This window comes from Mustela putorius, unplaced genomic scaffold, assembly GCF_011764305.1.
Source record: "Mustela putorius furo isolate JIRA1106 unplaced genomic scaffold, ASM1176430v1.1 tig00000788_pilon_pilon_pilon, whole genome shotgun sequence".
NCBI classification, from domain to species: Eukaryota; Metazoa; Chordata; class Mammalia; order Carnivora; family Mustelidae; genus Mustela; species Mustela putorius.
In genome coordinates this window covers 2806117-2830348 of record NW_025421481.1, presented here as the reverse complement: position 1 = coordinate 2830348, position 24232 = coordinate 2806117, and the positions used below count along the sequence as shown (strand labels likewise).

The 24232-nt window shown below is 39.0% G+C and overlaps 1 protein-coding gene across 9 annotated transcripts in view; it reads right to left on the bottom strand.

The window, feature by feature from the left end:
- Positions 1 to 24232, bottom strand: part of CUNH12orf42 (chromosome unknown C12orf42 homolog) — a 134835-nt gene that overhangs the window by 48535 nt on the left and 62068 nt on the right. For 3 of the 9 annotated variants that reach the window (XM_004743006.3, XM_045084776.1, XM_013051529.2), the window contains 3 exons: positions 16536 to 16574; positions 14021 to 14127; positions 6953 to 7059 (listed from right to left, as the gene is read on the bottom strand). The exons of 1 other annotated variant lie outside the window; for it this stretch is intronic. In XM_004743006.3, coding sequence (XP_004743063.1) covers positions 6953 to 7059; positions 14021 to 14127; positions 16536 to 16574 — 253 coding nt within the window. Of the gene's footprint in view, positions 1 to 6952; positions 7060 to 10471; positions 10584 to 14020; positions 14128 to 16535; positions 16575 to 24232 lie in introns of those variants that run through there. 5 more of the 9 variants (XM_045084773.1, XM_045084774.1, XM_013051532.1 and 2 more) reach the window with 5 other exon arrangements.

The window sequence follows — 24232 nt, the reverse complement described above, 5'->3', positions numbered from 1 at the left end:
TATGTATTGTGCCCAGTGATTTTAAAGGTAGGCTCTGTATTTTTCCAGTCCCTGCCCTAGCTTTGTGCTTGGATGTATGAGAGACAGAGAACAGTGGCCAAAAGATGTAGACCTTACATGTCAAGTGTTAGGTCGGAGAAGAGCTTCATGGTAACAATGTTTCCTGGAGTTGTCATCCCTCTTATAATCCATGAGTATCAGAGAATCAGGTGGTGGGTGGGAGATTCCAGCTTCTCAAAGGAAAGCACTGCTAGGTGGAGGTGGGTTTAGGGTTGTAATGGAAGCTAAACCTGGGAACAGGTCTGTACCATCACCTTACTATTCAGCAGCAGGCCTGAAAAAGATTCTAACAACTTCTGAGTGGATAATGAACAGAAGCATATGATACTTGTACATCATGTCTTCTGGAAAGCACCAAGGACCAGAAAGAATCCTGTTCATTCAAAGATGAAAAACATATGAATTCATATAATGCTCATAAAATATAAATGCAGTTACATACAGCAAAATGAAGGAGAGAATGCATCATCCCAATGGCTCACAAAAACCATCCTGCAATCAATCACTTTGGGAATTTTCAAAAACAGAGCTCGGCAGCATAGACACAGATGGGTTTTCCTGACCAGCAAAAGGCAGAGTCCTCCAACCAGTCCATCCTTTTAAGAACAGGAATGTGTGATCAGAAGCCACTGAAAGATTTTGAGTAAGAGAGAGATGATGTGAAGAGTTTCGGAAGAATGTAAGGACAGCTGCACAGAAGCAGACGTCCAGGGCTGGCTAGAAGACTCATGTATTTTATCCACTTCTATGATGAAAGACAAGATGGTAAATCCAGCTGCCAAGATGCTTAGATGGTCTGGGGCTCAGGGTAGGGAATGAATAGGAAGGGATGTACTCTTGCTCTGGATAGTAAAAGAGATTTTTGAGGAGCTTAGAATATAAAAGGAGAGTAAAAGTGGCTGATGGAGAAGGATGAAATGATTTTTGCATTAGGAACAAGCAAACAAACAAAACAGAGCTTGGCATCCTTAATGGAAAGAAGATATAGCCTTACAGAACAGGTACAGACACCAGGATGACCGGCAAAACAACAGTAAGCAGAGAGAAGACAAAGCAGGGTAAGATGAGGAACAATCCCAAATAAATTAAATGTCTGATAGAAAAATCAAGATCTTCTTTGGATGACTAAATGGAGTAACCAACATTACAAAAAAAAAAAAAATCAGAAGTAAGGAAGATGCAGCAGACACTATTGGTGCAGAAGAAACTGTATTCTCTACAAAGAGAGGTCACCTTTCATTCAGGTATCCACACCTTCAAGAAGTAGCCCTCTTCGCAGCTCAGGGGAAAATCCCTATGGTAATATCATTCCATCCAGTGTAATTGGTCAAGTAGAAGACACATGACTTAGTTAAACATAATGAGACTTATAAACAAATCTTCTGGGGGCTTCTGAGAAGAGTTTGCTAATGAAGATGTCCACACACACATACACTACTAATGAAGATGTCCACACACTTTTCTTCTGGAAGATGAGGCTGTCTTACTAGCATGGGGGGACTAGTTCAAGATTAGAGCCCCCCCACACTAGACTTGGCAGGCTTTTTGCTGGTTGGATTTAAAAGAATACTGATGTGCAGGACAAATGAGAAGCTCACCCAGAATAAAAAACAGCAAACCAAGTAAACATGCTCCTTTAAAATTTTCCTTCAGGGGCACCTGGGTGGCTCAGTCATTAAGTGTTTGCCTATAGCTCAGGTCATCTGCCATCAGCTCAGGTCATGATCCTAGTGTCCTCAGATTGAGCCTGGCATCAGGTTCCCTGCTCAGTGTGAAGCTTGCTTCTTTCTCCCATTCCCCCTGCTTGTATGTTCTCTCTCGCTCTCAGTCAAATAAATGAAATCTTCTTAAAAAATAAAATAAAATACAATTTTACTTGAAAATGTCCCTAATAAGCTGAAAAATTAATCAAGAGTAAAAATTAAAAATGAGGGCGCCTGGGTGGCTCAGTGGGTTAAGCCGCTGCCTTTGGCTCAGGTCATGATCTCAGGGTCCTGGGATCGAGTCCCGCATCGGGCTCTCTGCTTGGCAGTGAGCCTGCTTCCTCCTCTCTCTCTCTCTCTCTCTCTCTCTCTGCCTGCCTGCCTCTCTGCTTACTTGTGATCTCTCTGTCAAATAAATAAATAAAATCTTTAAAAAAAAAATTAAAAATGAAAGAGCAGAAAGCTGAGGGTGAATATAGAAAAAAAATGTAAGCATATACAAGACTGGTTTTATTTTTTTTATTTTTTTAAAGATTTTTATTTATTTATTTGACAGAATGAGATCACAAGTAGGCAGAGAGAGAGAGAGGAAGCAGGCTCCCCGATGAGCAGAGAGTCCAATGCAGGGCTCGATCCCAGGACCCTGGGATCATGACCTGAGACGAAGGCAGAGGCTTTAACCCACTGAGCCACCCAGGCCCCTTATAGACTGGTTTTAAAGAATTGTGGTAAATAATATGATTCAGATACAAGAGGATATGTAATTGAATTAAAATTAATGTATTCATAATTAATTAAATCAAAGATTTACTAAAAATAGTATTCCACGTTCTATAACTGAAGACCAGGAAGTTAAGAGGTACTGGGAGTAAGCATAGTTTGCTAAATTCCTTGTTTATGAAGGAAAAGTCAAAATACACCTTTTGTATAAATTTTTCATCATAGAACTACAGTTGGGATAGTATTTTATAAAATATTAAAGGTAGCTCCTAAAGTAAGACCATATTATTATCTGCATGTTACAGTGGGAGGAAAAGGTACACAGAGATTAAAATCTTCCCTCAGAAGAAAAATAAATATGTCATTCCTTTCAAGATAGGCAAGACTTTAACTTACTTTCTGTGAAACCCTTTCAACTGTGTCAAATATTTCTTGCTGTGTCCTGCTGATACAACCAGTTATCACTTTTTCCCTGCCCCTAAAACATTAAATCTTCACTTTTTAAAATGTATACCAGGGATTTAAGGGTAAGAGAATACACTTATTTCATATTCAGTTTTCAGAAGTTTAATTTGGATACATCTTAATGTGGATTTATGTTTTAAATCCATTTGGGATTCTCTCAGTTTCTTAAATGTGTGGGTTTATGTTTTTCACCAAATTTAGGATGTTTCCAGCCTTTATTCCTCCAAATACTTCTTCATTCTCACTCTTCCTCCTCACCTTCTGGGCCTCCAACAATAAAAGTGTTAGCAATTTGGTCATTGTCCCACATGTCCACTAGAATGTTCTTTTCTTTCTTTTGTTCATATTGATAAATTCTATTAATCTTCCTCAAGATTCTGATTTTTTAAAAAAAAATAGATATGTGAAGAAATCTAATTAAAAATATATTTCCAAGACATTTTCCCTAAAAATTCATAGCGTACTTTTTTCCCAGAGCTTTTCATGTAACTAGGTCCTTCTTATTTTTCAGATCCAGATTTAACTGTCACTTTTACAGGGAATTGTTCCAAGTTTACTTCTACTATGGGTTTTTTTTTTTTTTTGCACAATCTGTAATTATGTTGTTTATATATTTTAGTGGCTTATTTTCTGCATCCTCTCCTAAAAGCCGGTTCTAAATGCCAAGAACTACGTCTTGTTTGGTACTGATTTGCACAGAGCAGGCACTCAGAAAATACTATTTTGAATCAAAAGTGAAGAGATAAAATAGCTACACTGTGTATGTGCAAAGAGAAACAACTGTCATGGGTCACATATTCTAGCGAAGGGGTTCAAGTTAGACCAAAAAAAAAAAAAAAAAAAAAAAAGATGATGCATGTGCTCACAACCTGGAGATTTTAAGATGGGTAAACCCTGAGGAGGGGATCCCATATGTGGCCCCTTTTTGCCTAGATGTGCCTAGATAAAATAAATTTAACGGGTGTCTAAAGATTTTTGAAAATCAATTTCCATCTTAATTTCAGTCTAGTTCAGAGATACTGAAGAAGGTCTAGACGCATAAGGCACAGCAAATTCCTTGAAAGCCTCTTTCTTCCACTCTTCCTTATTTCCTCCGTCTCCGCCCTCATTCTGTTCCTTCCTTGCCCTTCTTCTCCCCTCATTCTCTCTCCTGTAAAAATAGCAGCTGTCCCCATATCTCCCCCAGCATGCTGCCCCACTCCCAAACCCCCAACGTCCCCCCGTCACACCAGCTGGCACCACAGGTTCCCTGTCCTTTCCTCTTCCCTCCCCTTCACACTATCATTTTTCTTCTTCTCTTGCTACTTTCCTGCTTCTTCACTCACCATTAGCCTGGTCTGATATTAAAAGCCAAGGAGCTAATTGATGAGGGCAGAATTCTTCTTTGCTGATAAATTTGAAGAAGAGACCAAGTGGACTGAGGAAAAAGAAAGAATTCTCCCTCTGAGGGAAGGTGAGGGAAGAGGGGGCTGTACAGGAGATAGACCCTGAAGAGTAAAACCAAGCCCCTGCACCACATCATAATGGCACTCAAGCATAAGCACAAGGTGCCAAATCAATGCCCATCCATTCCAAGACATTGCTTTTTCTCACATTACTATCTGCTCCCTATTCTCCATCCATTTTTCCTCTCTGTTGCTTTTCCCTATGAGGTTTCATCAGGGTTTTCCCCCTAATGAATGATAACTGTGAGCTGGAGGCTGAAATAGAAAATTGTCTGTCATGTTATCATTTTGAAAAAGACAAAGTTCATGAAGTTCAAATCAAAGTTCAATCATAGCCTAGAAATCTACCTACTGGATGAAGACAGCATTGACCTAGGTTGAAAGGAACTGGCTTTAGGCAAGGAGGTACAATGGTTAGGATCACAACTTGGGAGAATGCTGGATCTGCCTTGTCTCAGTTCTACCACTTAGCAGTGGTATGACCTTGAGTCAAACAGTGGACATCTCTGGTCCCAGTTTCAGAAAATAGAAATGATAGTATGATGTCTCCTAAGGTCTCTGTAAGGATTAAGTGAATATGAAGTGGTAAAATGATGGCTGACACGCTAATCACATTTGTCAAGTTTAGCTGCTGTTGAATTAGACATAGGCTGGCTGATGTTATCCCAGAAGACAGGGAGGCTTGGGTTCATGGAAGCTAAACAGGCTGAATAGAGTTGAGGCCAACATATATATCCCTAACCAAGCCCTTAACTAATATCCTCCACCAAGTACTAAACCCCTTTAAAGTAGTCTTTGCTTGTGTTTACATGTAAATAATTGCAGTGTGCTATTTTCACTCACAACGAACTCTGCAAAGTGTGGGGTTCAAAAGACACCCTGAGTTCTCCCCAAAGCACAGAGGTTGCTATACAAGCTCAGAGAAGAGGTCTGCACACTGAAAAATTCGGAGAGCCATCCTCCCAGGCGGGTTCAACCAATGAACCAATGGCCAGGATACTCGCAGAAAATGCTTTTTTTTCCCTGAGAGTTCCATAGAATTTAAAAATGAAGGGGGTTGGGGGAAGGCAAGTACAAAAGCTAGGAGGCACCAGGGAGGGGAGGCAATTGTGTTTTATTAATCCATGTGATTAATCCAGCATGCTAAGGAAGACTTTACAGAATCAAAATTTGTGTGGTTTCAATCCACACAGGTTAGAAAGCACCATTGCATTCACTTGTCAGTGCCTCCTCTGCTTTGTGCTTGAGTTGTATTCTTGAGTCTGGTAGGAACGGAGAAAGAGCATTTATATGAGGACCAGCAGCACAGGCTCTTTGATAAATGTCCTTCTCCCCCTCCCTTTCTACAAGATGCTTCATAAATTTCCCAAGAAAAGCCTTGGGTTTATATTTGCACTATTTCCCCTCAAAAGCCAAACAACTGGAAATTGCCCCAAATGCAGATTTCTGTCAACCCCCACGGTAAGTGTTTTCAGCAAGGAATGGGTGGATGGCAAATCCCACTCTGAGCTCTTGCAAGAAAGTGGTGAGAAAGGTACAGAGCATTTAAGGTTCCAGTGAGAGCCAGCATTTCTTCACCAGGGTAAGTGAAAGAGTCCTTTCAGAATCCAAGAGATTCCTCACAAGTTTTAGCAGAAAAAGAATGAGAGCCTTTGACTATGGCAAAGAAAGAGCAAGAGAGTTTCAGGAAAACAGAGGAAGCTGTCTCTGCAAGACCCAGTCAGTTTTATCCACCTGGGGTTGGCTATGATGTGATTCTGCAAACTGACAGGAGATATGTTTGAAAAAACTAAGACATTTTGAGGCCATTTCCTCTCTTCATATTCTACCTGGGAAGAGGAGAAATGAGTCTTCTCCAGGAAGCCCTTGTGGTCTGTAATACAGGAGTCTCCAATCTTGGTGAGACTTTTCCAGACAATGCGTTGTGTTGAGGCTGATATTAACACAAACAGAAGGATATTATGGGGTAGTAAGCACAGAAACCTTCCCAAAGCACACCTAGGGACATGGGAAGTGCTTAGCTCTCAGTTCTGAAAAGAACATTTCCCCCAGTTCAGAGCTTTATTCTAAGTCACAAAGGAGACATCTATAACTAAGCCCATTTGAATGTCTGTGTCTGTTCAGGTCCATTAGACAGAACTATAGCCTTTGCTCACTTCTGCTCAGCTGATAAGAAAATGGGTTTAGCTTCCTTTTTCTCTTCTCTTCACACCACTTGGATTTGGTTCATGTAAAGCAGAACAAGCACTCTTACTTCCTTCTCATTATTTAAGTAATGTGTTTGTTGCTTTTATTTTTTTATTATGTTCAGTTAGCCAACATATTGTACATCATAAATGTTTGTTTAGTGTTTAATGATTCATTAGTTGCATATAACACCAGTGCTCATCCCAGCACATGTCCTTCTTAATACCCATCACCTGGTTACCCCATCACCCTCACTTCTGTAACCCTCAATCTGTTTCCTGGAGTCCAGAGTCTCTCATGGTTTGTCTCCTTCTCTGATTTCTTCCCATCCAGTTTTCCCTCCCTTCCCCTGTGGTCCTCAGTGTGGTCCACCTGTCTGCTGAAGGAAGGTCCCAGTTTCTCCGCCAATCAGGACTCCAAAAGATCCTTCTTTGGCCGTTGCCATCATCCTGGGTCTGGACCTGACCTCATGATCACACCTAGGAGAGGAAAATTAAAGTTCCACTCATAATGTTAACTGGGGTGACAATCTCAAGTTTCTCATCATCCAGTAAGATAGTCTGAACTCATTCATGGAATGATGGAAGAGTTTCCTGCAGTGAGAGAGGCAAGCCTCAATATACAAACACTTTCCAATTTTCTATTCATGCCATATTTTTTTAAGGTCCCATTGGCCAAAACAAGTCACATAGCCAACTACAGATTCAAAGCATAGAGAAATGAATTCTACCTCTTCATTGGAGAATTGAAAAAAACACATTTCAAAGAGCCATTTGGGGGTGAAATGAATTACTATGGTCCTTTTGTAATTTTGTAAATTTTCCTTAGTCATGTCATAAGAAGAGAAACTTGAAAAATCCCAGGCATGTGAGATCACTGATGTTATTCAAGAAGCAGTGGTTTGAGAGGCAGCATGGAGAAGCCATTTCAAGGGTGAAAGTAATTGCTCTAGACTGATTAAGACAGCAATCTCCAAAAGCTCCCAAACTTTGTGACTGAGTATGATAGAATTAAGGTCTTATTCTACTTCTTACTTTTCTCCCTAAAACAGGTCCTCACTCAGTAATTCTCCAGCCCAGTAAGTGACAGTACCATTGTCGAGTTGGTTCAAGCCAAAGAAATGAGAATCGGTCTGGATTCCTACCTGTCCCTTATTCCCATTTCCTAACCATCCACAGTCTTACTCGTTTTATCTGTCTACAATTTATTTCCAACATCCATCTATTCCCATCTTCACTGCCATGATGGCTATCTGCATCCCCTTCATCTTTCACTTGGGACTTTTACTGTGGTCCCCTCATTGGTCTCCCTGATTCCTCACTTGTCCTTTTTATAATTATTGTCCAAACAACCACTTTGGGATCATTTTAAAACATGTACCAGAAGATGGTATATCTCCACTTAAAATCTTCTATGGCCTCCCACTGTATTTAGAATAAAATCCAAAACTCCTGATGGTCACCTAAAAATGCTCTTTACAATATGGACCTTGTTTGTGTCTAATCTCAATTTATACAGCTCTCTTGTTTATTAACTATATTCTAGTCACACTGATCTCTTTTTTTTTCTTTTCTGAACACATGAAATATACAAATCTTGGTAAATACACAAATCTAGGTAAAATCAAATTACATTACTTCCTTGCTTAAAAATAAATAAGTAAATAAGTAATCATTCTTCATTGCCAAGCAACCAAACCAAACTAGCTCAACGCTCCTCAGCTCCTAGGTGTCTAACCTTAATTGCTCTCCTTGCTATTTATAGGGTTCTGCCCTTGTCAAGATATGGCTCCCAGAACCAAGATACTGCTGCTCATCTGTCCTGCCTATGGCCAGGTGAGACCCTCATCTCTGGAAAAGTCTCTGCTCTCTTCATATCCCCATTCCTTGGTTCCCCCTCAATTCTAGCATGCTTAAAGACTTCATGTCCCCAAATTTAAGATGAATATCAGCATGGCAAGGAATTTAGAGCTATCAGAGCAAGCCATGTATTTGTTTTAACCATGACACTTCTCAAAGTTATACCCATTCTCTCAACCATCAGATCCTAGTATACTGACTCTTGAAGCCACACATTTTTGCGATACTGATAGTGGCAATTACTTTCCATTCTTCCATTGTATTTCAAAAAGAATTAAGGGGTTGTCATTGAATTACATTAGCTGGCTGAAACGAATCCTAAATTACTCTTTCTCTGTAAAACTAACAAAAGTGGACTGGGTCAAAATTTTCAGTAATTTTTAATACAAGCCATCAAGGCTGAGAAATCCTAATTATTTCATTGAGGTTTTTGGCAGGGGAGGGAGAATCAGTAGGGTCTATCAAAGAAAACCAGCTAAAGTATATTCATAAAATATATTACTCTGAAGTTGCAAGAAAAATGGAAGAGGAAACTCTCAGTGTACTACTGTGTATAGAGCCCCAAGTTAACGTGTTCAATAAGACAGCAAAGTCCAGAATGTTGCTACTAATCCACACACTTCTATTTGCTCACAGACACACTTTTATTTGCTTAGAGAAAATGTGGATGGATTGCCAAGAAACCAGAAAATGCAGCTTCCTATGGGGGAGGGGGAATGAGGCAGATTGAAGCAAGGGTGGGAACAAGACTTTTCACTATAAACCTCTTTTGAGCCATATGAATGAATTCCACTACCACCACCACCACCACCCCACCAACACAAACATGGTTTCCTAACTTCTGTTAAAAAAAAAAAAAAAAAAGATGATGAAGAAGAAGAAAAAGAAGAGTTTGTATGGAGATCACAGGGTGAAGGATCCCATTTAAACCACATTACTCCAGAACTTTGGAAATATAAAATCAACAAAACCTTTCAAACAGTCCTGATATCTATATATATGCAACAAACTTGATTGCTAAATAAATATAAGTAAATAATAAATACATTCTAAAATAAGACATTCTCCAAATGAGAGTGTAGCAGTTATCAGCTTTATCAATCGCCTTAAAAACTTTTTTTCTCTTAGTTAAGACATATAAATTCATTTATCTTTTCAAGTTAGTGAAATGGTCCAAAATTTTCATAATAGTTTATTGTGACAGCACTGTATAGAATGTAATTAATGCAACCACTTATTATTTTGGTTTGACACAAAATAATACTTTTTGCTTGTCCTGTATCAATTTATTTTGGGAAACTATGCTTCCCCTTCTCCTTCCCCCTACCCCTCACACACACACATACACACACACACACACACACACACACACACGATTTTGTGTAATTTAAATGCAGCTGTCAGAGTTAAATGCTGGGGTAGCAAACGTTGACTGCTGTGCTCTATTCTCCCACACGCCCTGATTGTTCTAGACTGATTAAGACAGCAATCTCCAAAAGCTCCCAAACTTTGTGACTGAGTATGATAGAATTAAGGTCTTATTCTACTTCTTACTTTTCTCCCTAAAATAGGTCCTCACTCAGTAATTCTCCAGCCCAGTAAGTGAACAGGAGACTCAGATCTGACCAAGCAGAGTCAATGGATAGGAGGTGGGGACTGTTAAAGATGCCAAGCAAAAGAGGATTTCTCTATTTTTGAACTGACAAGTTCTAAGAATCATATAAACCTGTAGCTGACAAGACCCATTACTGCTATCCATTAGCATTCTCAAAATGAGAATTATATCAATATGGACATTTTTTAAAAAAGAAAAAGAAAATCATGATAATATCAGTGAACAGTGGATCCAGCCATGCTCTGAGCCAGTCTGTCCCATGGATTTACCAACTTCACAAGCCAATGAAATCTTTACTGTTGCTACTTTGTAACATATTTCAAGTGTTCTTCAATAAAGTCTTTATGCTTTTACCTGTACATATTTTAGAGCTTCTTTAGAAACTCTGGTCTTTCTTGACATTATTTCTGAATTTACCTGGAAAATGTAGAAAACATAAACTTCTAAGTTTAAGAGATTCAGAGAAATTCTTCATGTGACCAGTGAATCTGGAGCAAGGTAAGGCAGCTCTTTCATGAAGAGGGCTGGGCTATAAGGTAAAGGGAAAAATACACAAAATAAAACTGGTCTATGGTTCTGAAAATAATCCATGCCACCTGTCATGCTTACTTCCATAAATGAAATATTATTTTAAAATATTCCTTATTTTTTAAATAAGATAATCCTGATAGTAACTGTAATTGACTCCAGGTACCTACATATGCACATCCTTCCCATATATTTCATTAAAGGGGCTAATTAGCTTATTTATCTGTTCATTCAACAAATTTTTATTGAGTTACACTATATGCTGGATGTTGTTCCAGAAACTGGGGATATAACAGATGAAATCTCTGTCCTTATGAAATTGACATGTTAAGTGAAGGTGACATAAAAATAAATAAATACATCTATAATATATCAGGTGGCAATTTTTTTACTCCTAAAACGAAAAATAAGACAAGATAAGGGGAATTGAAAATGTTGAGGATAATGTACCAATTTATATACATAAATAAGAGATGCCTTCTTGGACTGCGTAACTTTAAAGCAAAGATTTGAAAGCAGAGATGTCATAGCCATGTGATATCCTGATGTGGGTGATTCTGAGTACAGTTACTGGAAACATAGGGCATAGAGAAGGATGACAGAAGATTGAAGCAGGGCAAGCTTTGAAGTTGAGCTTTGTCTCCTTGAAATAATAAATAAAAAATAAAAGGGGAAAATAAAGAGAAGAAAGATGCAAAGATATTGGATAATTAATAGGAGCAAGGTCATAAATTAGGATGGCCTGATTCAATTTGAAATTAAACAATTCAACAAACATGTAATCAGCACCAACTGCCCACTAGCATTTGTGCATAATGTTGATTGTTTGGATATGATTGGATATTACTGTTTGGATCAATATATGTTTAAGGTGGTGTTAGTTCACTGGGTCTATAAGACCAAACAACCCTTGCATGAGGAATGGGATCTTTCCTGAAGGCTGAGATTTTCATCCCACAGCCATATTCCCCCAGCCCGAGCCATTCCCTGTGGAAAAAGCTTGTTTCTCAAGCCAGAAACTTGAAGCGGAGAGGGAGGGTCTTAAGACGGAACAGAGGAGGAACTCTTCCTTGGCCATGACTACAGACCAAGGAGGCAGGACAGACCTACTGGGATGAAACTTAAGAGGACACATAATATGTTAAAAGGTGGAATGAGAGCCAGGAACCCAGTGCCCCAGGCCAGCTGCACCAGCAACAGGATGTGGGAGATAAACTGAGTCAAGGTCAGACACCTGTACTTGGAAGTCTCCACTGCTGTCAGCCTTTGCTTTATCTCTAGAGGTATTTGTTCCATCTTAAGTAAACTCTTTTTGAAAATATCTCAGATGAGCGAAGAGAAGTGAAAGGGAGGGTCTTGCTACACTTTAAAGGGAGGAGGTGGCTCAGAGGTGACAGTAAGAGACCTTGAGAGAACATGAAGTGAGAGAAAACTTTGAGTGGCTAAATGAATGCCGCTAACTACCCCAGCCCATCTGTCCTTGGAGAAACCCTGGAGCTAAAGGTTCAGAGCAGGGACTATCCAACAAGGAAGGCTGTATGTGGAAAACCCACCCCCACTCCTCTCCACACATAGGAGCTGGACAATTTACCCTTTACTCCTCAGTTTCTACCTCTGCAAAAGGGGGCTAATATTACCTCATAAAAACCATCAACCATGTTTTGTTGACAAAAAATTAACGTACCAAGGCTATGTAAATAAGTCAGCGCTGAAGATGGGTCTCAAATCTACTCTTCCCCACTCCCGACTCTGTGTTCTTAACCCCACACGGTCCTGCTTCCCCATATCATTGGCACAACCAGCAATCCAGACATCCAAACCAGAACCTGGAAAGTCACCCTGGCCTCCTCCTACCTTCTTCACCCCCAGATCCACTCATAACCAAATCCTGTCAGCACCCCCATCTCAATGTCCTTCAGACTCATCCCCCTGCTACAGTTCCCACCATTCACCTCAGTGGAATTCCCTTTTCACCTTCTCTTCCTAAAATCCAATAGAATAAATACAATAATAGACAATAACATTCACCTTCTTAACTGTTCAATGGTTTCCCATCGACTAATTGATGGCTCTCAAACTTTATTGTGCATAGAAATCACCTGGGGAACATGTTAAAATGAAGATTTTTGACTCAAAAATTTGAGAGGGGGGCCCAGGAATGGGCACAGTTCATAAGCATCATACACATGAGTGATAAAAGTAATATGTAGATGTTTCTTATTCAAAGTAAATCCATAGACTACGATTGGGGAGTTGGTTAGAAATGGAGATTCTGTGGCCTGGCTTTAGTTAGTCCTACTCAAATTTTAACAGAGTCCTCAGCTGATTTGAATGCATGTCAAAGATGTAGATGACACTTTGATCTAAAGAATAAATCATTTGCCACGGTATAGGAGGCTGGTCATAACCAGAATTCTTGCTGTGATCTAAGCTTGACAAACTGGGGAAACTGAGGCACAAAAAAGCAACTGTCTTCTTCATCTTGGTCTCTCCAGTGCCTAGCACACTCTCTGCTACATAAGACATGCTGCTTTGTTGATATAGGCGGAGTCAAAGTGAACCACTTCAGTGTGTAGTTTAAAACACATTTTGTACAGCATGACTTTCATACGGTATCTTCAAGGTATGATTTAACTGAAGTGAAAAAGAATGGATGGAGAAAAGATGGTCAGAGTCATATATTTTACTCCTTATATTTTATATTTTACTCCTTATATATTTTACTCCTTAAATTTTTTTAAGGATATATTTTACTCCTTAAAACACTGAACATGTTATCATTGGGCAGGGGAAGGGGAGACTTAGTCCTGTCTGTGCAGTCCTCACTGTTCGCAGTTGATTTACTGCCTGAAGTCAAATCCACGCTCTATATATTAAAGCACAACCCCCACCATTTTTTTGTTTTGTTTTGTTTAAGAAGAGCAAACTTTTGTCACAAAGATACAAGAACAGTCAATATTGATCTTCTTGACGGATGGCGCACCTCACGCCACAGGCCACTCAAGCATCTGCTCATTACCACCCAGCCCTCCCTTTTGTGGGGAAATAATGCCAAGTGGCCTCCTATGCGATCGGCTGCAGATTGCAAATATTTAAAAGAAATAAATTTCTCTGAATGAAAAGCACCTTTCTTTGTTCTCCAACCTCCTCTCCTCCTAAGTCATGTTGATTTTAGGGCTGTGCATACTGCCAGCACCTGTACTTTTCAATTGTTTGCTTGCCAACATCACTGTGGTTTTCTTGCTTGGGTTTAGGAACCATTCTAAGTACAGTAGCCAATGACGGTGTATTTTCTTTCTCTCTTGGCAATCTGCAGGGGAAGCACCAGCTTCAGGATACCTAGCAGCAATTGTAATGAGAGGACATAAGAAGAGAAGGACAGAAATTGGAGCTTCTCTGACTGAACACGGTCCCCATGAGATAATGAAAATAGATCACCTCTGCAGTCCAGAAAGAACGGTTTGGATTTCCACACGAAACTTATTCTTTGACAGAGAGTTCTTCAATTTGACTTGGGAAAATCCAGAATCATTCTTTAGCCGACCCTGAAGACCCACAACAAGAAATAAGGGTGGGATTTCAGCAACAGGAAATTCAAATTGTGATGGAAGGCAGCCACTTAGAATATCACCCCCAGGGTCTGAACATAAATATGGAATAAAACGATCATTTCTTCTACATGAAGCATTACCCACCATTTGGTGAAGTAGGATCATGCCCTGTGTGATCTTGATCTTTGCTCTTAATCTCTTCCCACTGAACATTAGTGTGAAAAGAAATGCAGCCAGGCATGGTGACCGTCCAGTGCAGGTGGCAAATGAGTGCAGGGACAAAAGTGGTCTATGTGGAAAGCTTCAGTCCTTTCTCTAACCCAAAGCAGATGTCTCCTCCAAAAAAAGGGTTACAGCCTCTGTGACCACCACCACTGGGGAAGGTATGTGTGCCTTTTCAGCCCCTACATTCTTTGATTCTACTTCCAGGACCAAGTATTTAGACAACTATGTGACTCCAAATCATGATGCCTTTGGTTTACATGTGTGTCTCCCCCCAGACTCCCAGACTTCAGGGATAAAGCAAATTATCTGAGCACAACAGTGCATTACATTCTGTTGGCTACAGGGATTGAGATTCAGAACCAGTATCACGAGATTTTTGTTGAGACTTCCAGGTTCAAGGTTTGACGGTGAGAGTACAGAGTCTGGGGTTGCCACAGTCACCTCACCGACGTGGCACCTTACCAACGTGGCAAGCACAAGTTGGCTTTGAATTGCTTTTTGGATAAAACGGCTTGAGTTGGGTGAACTAAAACCTCTTCCTGCTCTGACTGGTGCCCGGGGACATGTATTAGTGACATGAGGATTTAAAATGCAGTCTGCGGTCATGGAATGGTTTCTTTCACTCTGGGTTAAACTGATTAATTCTGATAAAGATGGTACTGATACTGGAAAAGATGATGCCCACTTTGCCTTAGTTGGCATCATTCTCCAATTAGCTGAGTCTGAAAATCCTAGGTACTTTCCTTATCCTCGAAATGAAAAATATGATACTTGCTACAAACACAACTAAAAGAAAGAGGTATTCTGCTTTTGTTAACATATGTAGTAAGCCACAGAGTAAGGAGCTAAAACCAACCTCCCTAATTGCACTGAGTTAGGATGATCTTCCTGAAATTGCATAACAAATGTTTTGAATTATATGAAAATCATTAAGCCACCTTCAGTTTCTTATAAGACCTCCACAAGTGACAGAAATATCAGAGGAAACATGGAAATACTGTTGTATAAATTTAAGTTCAAAATTAAATTCAGATTTACACAAAACAAATGTGTATGAAGAGTTAAATATTTTTTAAAATATTGCCTGCAAAAATCTTCAACTCTAGATGTACTAAAATTTACATTTCAAAACAATTTATCGTAAATGTATCCCAATGTTGTCACTGTCTATAAAAATATTCTTAACAGCTTGAGAAACATTTGCATCAGCAGAAAGATTCTTCTGAAAATTAAAAATCATAAAAAAATTATTTGCAATCTTGGCTACCCATTGATATTTAATAGTAAGGCACTAAAATGCAGCCTGCAAACTGGGTTCCCTAGAGCAAGGCTTGTTGACTACTGGGCTTCACTGTAGCATCAGGCAGTGAGCCTGCCTTTCCCATGACAGATCCCTCAATGTCAGAATGTGAAGGGCTTTTCTCTGCCTTCTCTACAGAAGAATGCTCCAAATACCAGCCCAGGAAATATTTATCTGGCTGTTAAAATTCTGGGAATACAACAGGGAAAAGGGCCTGAAGTTCCCACAAGACTACCACCTAAAATTTCAAGAAATCCCTGTCTGGAGATTCCACATCATCTCTGAGTCCAGTGTCCCTGTGTTGAGAGCCTCTCTAGTTTAATTTTGCCAGACAATAAATCCTTGTCTTGACTCTACAGGGTGAGCCAAGGAAAAATGGAGCTCTGAACCAAACTATCGCTGGCCCTTTATTTTAGGCCCTGTGCCTGTTATGAAAAACCTTCAAGTTCCAGGTTTCTTGGGAGTAGAATGAATTGATTCACTTCTCCTTGTAGCATCCCTGTGTAAACTTGTGTTGGGAATCACTCCTTCTGTTAGGTCAGTGACCACATTTTAACCAATTTGACAGCTTTCAAAAGAACTGTTGAAATTGCTCACTCAATGTTATCTCCTCTCTCTCTCTCTCTTTTTTTTTTTTTTTTTTTTTACCTTGTAAGTGAATGCATTTTGTTTTAAAGCAGTGCTTCCCAATCATTTTCAAAATCACATGAGACAAAAAATATAAAACATTTGTAGGGAGCAATGGGGTAAATGGATAAGACTATTCAAGGCCAAGGCAACTGGTCTGACTTTACCTGCTATCCTACCCTTCACAACACTACCGAGAGGACTAAATCGATTAATATCTCAGCCTACCTGTGACCCATTTGCAACATACCATTTGGGAGGCTTTGTTCTGTTGTTGAATCTGAAGGGTCTGGGGAAAGGGAGAGGAGAGATGTCATCAGTCTACCATGTTTAACCAGCTACGACTCACTGCTCACTCTTCTATATTGTCTAGGTTAGATGATGTTTTACCCCCCATTTCTTGGTCCCAGAGTATCCTTCCAGCTGATATAAATGCTATCTTTCTTTCTCTTTTTTTTTTAAAAAGATTTTATTTATTTATTTGACAGACAGAGATCACAAGTAGGCCGAGAGGCAGACAGAGAGAACGGAGGAAACAGGCTCCCCGCTGAGCAGAGAGCCCAATGTGGGGCTCTATCCCAGGACTCTGGGATCATGACCTGAGCTGAAGGCAGAGGCTTTAACCCACTGAGCCACCCAGGCGCCCCTAAATGGTATCTTTCTGATACTTCTTACCAGGAACACCAGAGGCTCTAAAGGCTTCTCTATGATTGCTATCCCTGGAAGTAGTAAAGACCCCAATATCTCCACAAGTACCTAGCTCCACGATGACTCTTAAGTACAGGAACCTGAACTCTAGACACATCCAACTAGGTCCCTGAACACTGGAGAAAGAGTCCTATCTATCCCAGCCAATGAGACAGAACTGCAAAGAAGACAAAGGAAATAAACTAAAAGAAGCTAACATACATTTTGATGGGACAGTCCAACCAGTACTCAAGATCGTGGAATTTGGAATTGATAATACCTGTACTGAAAGTCTGCCTCCACCCCTTACCAGATACGTGATCCTAGGAAAATTATTCTAGCTCTCTAAGTTTCAATATCCTCATTTGGAAAACAGATTGAAGAGTAATTCCCGTTGCCCTGAATGTTTAAGTGAGAAAGCAGTCGCAAAGTGCCTAGCACAGAGAAAATATTAATGAGGGTTGAAAGGAAAAAGATAATATTCACAAAGAAGAAAAGATAGGGCCTTATAAAAAAATACCATTAAACAAAGAATAAAAGGAATTAGGGCCACAGTTTACAAACACACCGATACTTAGGCCCCCACCATCTGCATAGAAGCAATATATATATAAAGATATACTATTTATAATATAGGACATATGTATAAATAGCCTTGTGTGATGTATACATGTGTATATGTACATTTGTCAATAGCATCTGAGATCCTTACATGCAATGTACATTACAAGCAGTTCTAGGAATTAGCATCTTGATGTTGTTTTCCAGGAAAAGAACAAAGTTATCATCTCCACTTAGTTACTAATTAGCCCTTCAAATGGGTCAGGCATCCTTGCCTACTGTTCACCTTCTTTTAACAAGTGCATAAACAAAAGTACAGCTGATGTCTTATTCTATCATCTGTTTTGCTCAGAAGCTAGTCCACGCACAATTCTATGTAGCAAAGAGAGCCCAATGTGAATATTTAAAATTAATACATCCAGACCATCACACCCTTATAACTATGGACCAAATTTGCAAAAAGAAAAAAAAATACTAAAGTGAAAGAGAATAAATAAAAAGGTCAACACCTCCTTGACAGCTGTGGGTACATATATTACTAAATGTAAAGGTGTTACTTCTAAAGAAAACATAAACTGAAGTTCCTTTCAGGTTCTCCTTAGTGTTGAGGTTCAGATTGTACTTGGACAAAGGAATCATAATTCAATTATCCAAAGATTTATTACAAAACACTTTGCCCACACTGGATATTTTGATGTGTAAACATCAGAGTATTACACTCCCTCTATCCCAGGCTTCACATTTCAGATTTCATTAGCCAATAAAGCCAGGTTTATTTATAATAAAGTTAAGCCCTTCAAACCACTGACCATGGAAACCAGATTTTGAAATAATTCAGATTTGTGTTTCTGTTCTTTCTAATTAAGGGTAATATCGGGAAGCACAGACAGTGGGTAGCATTGTTCGAGCACCATGGATTTAAGCAAGAAAATCTGATTATCAGCTCATGTCAGAAGCCAAGCGATAATGCAGCTTAGCATTCGTTTGGGCTTTTTCTTTGGCCAAAAGATAATTACCGTTCGTGAGGCCTTACGTAAGTGTATCTAATATCTAAGGCCCTAAAATTTATGAATAGCAAAGACACACAATAGGCAAAGAAGAATTACTGTATTTATTATTTCTATGGCTTGTTCCACCATGATAATTTCATTATCTAGCAAAGTCAAACCTCTAAAATCAAAGTATAATTTCTTAAAGGACAAGAAGTTAAATATGCTGGCAAGGTTTTCTGCCCAATTTCCTCTGGTGAAAGTTATTTCTAACAAATAAGAAGTAGACCAGCCAGAATTCTAATAGGAAATTTACCAAAGGGGATTCAGAGTTACCTATTGAGGTCATTGCAAAAACAGATGCTAAGCTTCTACAATGAGGTATTTTTTCTTTCATAAAGTATTATTTCTTAATCCTGTGCTGTTGAAAATAAATGCAATGCATCCCACCAAACATTATCGAAAATCTGAAGATTGAAAAGCACTTCTTGGCAAAGATAATGGTGTCAGAGTGAGCACTGCTGTACTAATGCAAACAAGCAACTTGAGTATATATCATGAAGAATAAATTTTGGGAATTCAGAGGGGAAAAGTTATTTTGAACTAGGGGTTAGAAGTTTGATATATAATAGCAGATCTAATTAGAAGGAGGAAAAGAAACTGAAGTTGTGATATTTCTAAAATAAGAGTGTTGAGATCCTCCCAAAAAAACATAGAGAAGCACCTGTTTTTAGAAGGGAAAGATGGCATGATTGTCCTTAACTCTAGATTTTTTATTCTTTTAGGAATAACTTTTGTTATTAATCTGCTATTCATCATATAGCAGTAACAACAAACCCTTGAGTACTATGTATAGACCAGGCATTGTTATAAACACTTCAGACCTGTGAATTCATCAGATGGTAACCCAATAAAATCAGTACTTTCCTCTCCCCATTTTACAGAGGAGGAAAATGAGTCACACAGAAATTCAAATAACTGTCCAAATGGCTTTCTCTACCCCAAACTTAAATATATGTAAGATTATCAATTTTATTCATCTTCATAACTTGATTTGGTTTTAGATCTCAAACTTCTAATCTTTAGCTCAAATCATTTTCCCCTGGCATGTCCAGAATTTATTCTATGAAGTCTATACTCAGGCTACTTGTGTTACAACAGTGCTTACTCTGACATCATCCTGAAGCAAAAGGTTCATTAAGACTGGTCAACATAGGGGCGCCTGGGTGGCTCAGTGGGTTAAGCCTCTGCCTTCAGCTTAAGTCATGGTCTCAGTCCTGGGATCAAGCCCCACATCGGGCTCTCTGCTCAGCGGGGAGCCTGCTTCCCTTCCTCTCTCCCTCTGCCTGCTTCTGCCTACCTGTAATCTCTGTCTGTCAAATAAAAAAAAAAAAAAAAAGACTGGTCAGCATAGCTCCACTGTTGTCTCAGGCACTAACAATGAGCTCTCCAGCCTTGGATACATTGGGTTATTGAACACTACATCAAAAACTAATGATGTACTATATGTTGGCTAATTGAACATTAAAGAGAGAGAGAGAGAGAAGTCAATGGGAACAGCAGAAGTAGGAGAAAGGGTGACACAGAACCTGATGGAAGAAGATGAGGATCAGAGCCTAGGCATGGCAGCCCTACACACTCCTGCTTGCAGCTTCACTGATACACCAGTGAGGAAGAACTGGTGCTTCAGGCCAAGTCTATCCTGTGCTTCTTTATCTTCTATATTTGCTTTGATGACTTTTTGACTGATTCCCCATGCCTTAACTTTCCTCTTGCATTTTTCTTATGTTTTATTCTTGCCTTACATTCTGGAATACGTTCCTCAACTTCTTCTTGCAGTATTCTGTTAAACTATTTACTTTTAACAAGCATATATTTGAGTCCATGAACAGTTTCTGTTTGTTGAGGGCTTCTTTTTCGGGACACAGCTGTTCTTATTTCATGGATTCTCTCAGAATTCCCCAGAAGGCACTAATTAGATATCATCTTCTGGCTACTGAATTATATCTGTTTTTTCCAATGCCAATTTCTCTATTGGGTCTTCTTGGTTATTTTTGTGCAATTGGTTTCCCTTAAGTATTGGCCATCTTTGGTACAGGCATACCTCTTTTTATAGCATTTTCTTTATTGTGCTTCACAGATATTGCATTTTTTACAAATTGAAAATTCCTGGTGACCCTGCATAGAGAAAATCTATCAGCACCTTTTTCCCAACAGCATTTGCTCATTTGGTGCATCTGTGTCACATTTTGGTAATTCTTACAATATTTCAAACTTTTTCATTATTCTTATATTTGTTATGGTGATCTGTGATTGATGATTACTACTTGCTAAAAGCTCAGAGGATGGTTAGCATTTTTTAACAATAAAGTATAGTTTAATTAATCTATATATGTGTTGGATTTTTAAGACATGATGTTATTGCACACTTAGTAGAGTATAGTAGAGTATAAACAACTTTTATAAGCAACAAAAAAACAATACAAATTTATTTGACTGACTCTATTGTGGTTTTCACTTTATTGCAATGGTCTAGGACCAAATCCACAATATCTACAAGGTATGCGTATATTATGAATAAAAGCCTAGTTGATGAGTTTCCTTTCTGTTTGTGCAGATGTGCTTCTCTTATTGGAGAATTCAAGGCTTATTCCCATGACCATGAGCTTGGTAGAGGTGGTCAAGGCATGTGAACTGACTGGCTTCACTTCTGGGTGGGTGATCTGGTTAGAGCTCCTCTGAACACCAGAATGAGGCGGCTTCATTCTAAGGAACAAATTCCCACATGAGGAGTGTAGGTCCTCCCCCATTAAAACCTCTCACTTTTTTTAGAAAAACATATGTTCCAGTTTTGTCCTGGAGAGAAGACCCTGCCTGCAAATCACTCCTGCCTTCTCATCAATTCCTAGAGATTTTTACTTAATTAGGGAATTTGGAGAAAAGAACTGAGCATGCTTAATTCAATGCACTCTCCTTTTTCTTTGGGGTCTACAAAAAGCAGGTGATTCCAGTCTGCTTTTAGTCATGAGATAAGCCTATCAGGAAGAGTCTGCTGTTTCCAAACACCCTTGGGGAGTTCTCCCTTTTCCAAGTTCTACCATGGTAGTTCAGGCAAGGCTGCCATTTTGCAGGTCAGAACAGAAAGCCCATGTTGCCCAAACACCTAAATCACATTCCTAACCTATCTGGTAATTCAACATCTATCAGCCACCTTCTCTGTCTTCTCACTGGTTCAAAATTCATTCAAAGAAGGGAGGAGTTTTATTTATTGATCCCTTAGACCTCAGGATAAACATTTGTCTGGCTTTTTCATTTGTTTTGTTTTCTGATCTATTCAGCATCGAAGGAAGGTCAAGGATTTTGAATGTACATATGCACCTTGTCTTTGTCACCCTTCTCACAATATGATACTTAACTGCCTACAATTTGCTTCTTCTACTTATTGATTCATCAAGGGCATGTCTTCTCATCAACACATAGCATCCTGCCTCATTCTTTTAAAGGCTATAGTATTATATAGTATTAAGAATGCATTTAACCAGTCCCTGTTGATAAATATTTTCTGAGTTTTGGTGAATGCTGCAATGAATAAACTTGGTTCTCATATTTCTTTATACGTGAGAAAATGTAGATGCCACCATTTGACTTGTGTTTCTCTGGCTCAGCTTCACATAATATAATAATAAGTAATGCATGTTCTTTAAATTCATTCTTTAAATGAATAAGGTAGCAAATTACTGGGAGTGTGAAAATAAACCACAACCAAGGTAATGTCGTAGTTGGACTTGTGCTATGGGATTTAATCTCTACTTAACTTTTTTTTTTTTGAAAGAGAGAGAGGGCACAAGCACAAACATGAGCAGGTGGAGGGGCAGAAGGAAAGGGAGACAAGCAGACTTCCCAGTAAGTGGGGGGCCCAATGTGCTGCTGGATCCCGGGACCCTGAGATCATGACCTGAGCTCAGACCAAGAAACTGACACTTAACAGACTGAGCTGCTTAGGTACCCCTCTACTTAGCCATTCTTGAATTCAACTTTCCCCACCTAAAAAATGGGAACATATTTTTAAAAACCATTGAAAGATACAATGAGGTAACATCAAAAAGTTGCTTAGCCCGGGGAAATGTAAGCTATTTTGAACTGAAATCATACATCCATGTAAATCATTTAATTAAGTGAGGTCTGGGTGCTGTGACCCTTTCATGGATTGGGAAAATTACCAGAAGAGCTTGGAAGTCACAATGCAGACAGAGCTGCCTCAAATCAAGAGGGCATATTCATGCCTCCAGGATTTCCAAGAGTATTCACAGCTCTATTATGCTCATTGTTATCTCCTTTGATCTTCTGATGATAATTTTAAAAATTAATTTTTTAGGTATCTAGTTTCTTATTCTTCAAAGATTTATATAATGACAGCTATGTGAGCATTCTAAGTCTTAGGGAATTTATATGCCATTATAAGCAAAAGTTTTTATGAAAACATTGCTTATACGCTAGGTGGTATTTAAAGCCAGTATGTTTCTAACCCTAGGGGATACAAAAAAGGTAAATGAATATAGTGGAAAGATCTTTAGAGCCATATAGACCTGAGTTTAGAGCCCAGCAATCACACATGCATTCACTCATTCAACAAAATTTAAGCGGTTTGGATGCCAGACACTATCTTAACTGTGGGTGAACAAATTCCCTGCTTTCTAACTTAAAAGAAGATATTTAAACCTCATCAAATAATTTAGCTTTTCTTTTTTTAGGGTTCAATGCCAGCTCGTAAGTTTTTCATAAAGGCACCTATGAAGTGCATAGCAGTGTTCAGTAAATGTTGGTTTCTTCCTAATTCAAAACTGGAAATTTTCTTTCCCAGTTTAGCTCCTTCCCAATTAAGGGCTAAAAATTTAAGATAAGCCACAAACATATTAACACACTCACAGAACTTAATGAAGGAAACATTAGCCCATAGAAGAATAAAGAGCAGAATAGTGACATCAAAACCAAGTTTAAGAATTTAGAGATCCTAGAGCCTAGAACAGACACATAGTCGATACTCAAAAGGGTCTATTGACTGGATATATTAATCAAGAATTCAAATAGCTAGAGTTTCACATTTGACAGGAGGCAACACAGCATGTTAGGAAATGTTCTGTAACAACAATTAAGAGGTTCAAGTTTGAGTGTTCGAAGAGTGTGGTCCACCAGCAATTTTTCCTTGGGTAAATCATGACCTTCTCCAGCCTCCGTTTTCTCACTTCGAAAGTGAGAAGTTTGAGCTCCATCCTTCCCAAGGTACCAATAATTCTAAGAAGAAAATACGTGTCAAAACTTCAAACTACCACTCTGAAGTTTATTTGCATAGTCTGAAGTCGAAAGGCACATGTGTCTTCCACCCTCCCATCACCTTCCAGAGATAATTGTAAGGGCCCAGAGAGGTGGGTTTTGTCGATACAGCTCTGTTTTATTTTTTACGCTAAAGTTTAAAGTATAGACCAGCAAGTTGAGAAACAAGTGTCAATGCACACACACCAAAAAATCCATTTTAAAATCTAAAGATTAAAAATTAACCAGTCACGTCATGTTTTTAGCAAACACACTTACCATTGTATAGAGTTTTATTGTCTCCTTGGTGAATAGAAGTCTTTAAAAATGTATATGCCTAGAACTGAATACCACGTCAAATCTATGGGCACCGCATGTTTAAACACCTGCATCTCATCAT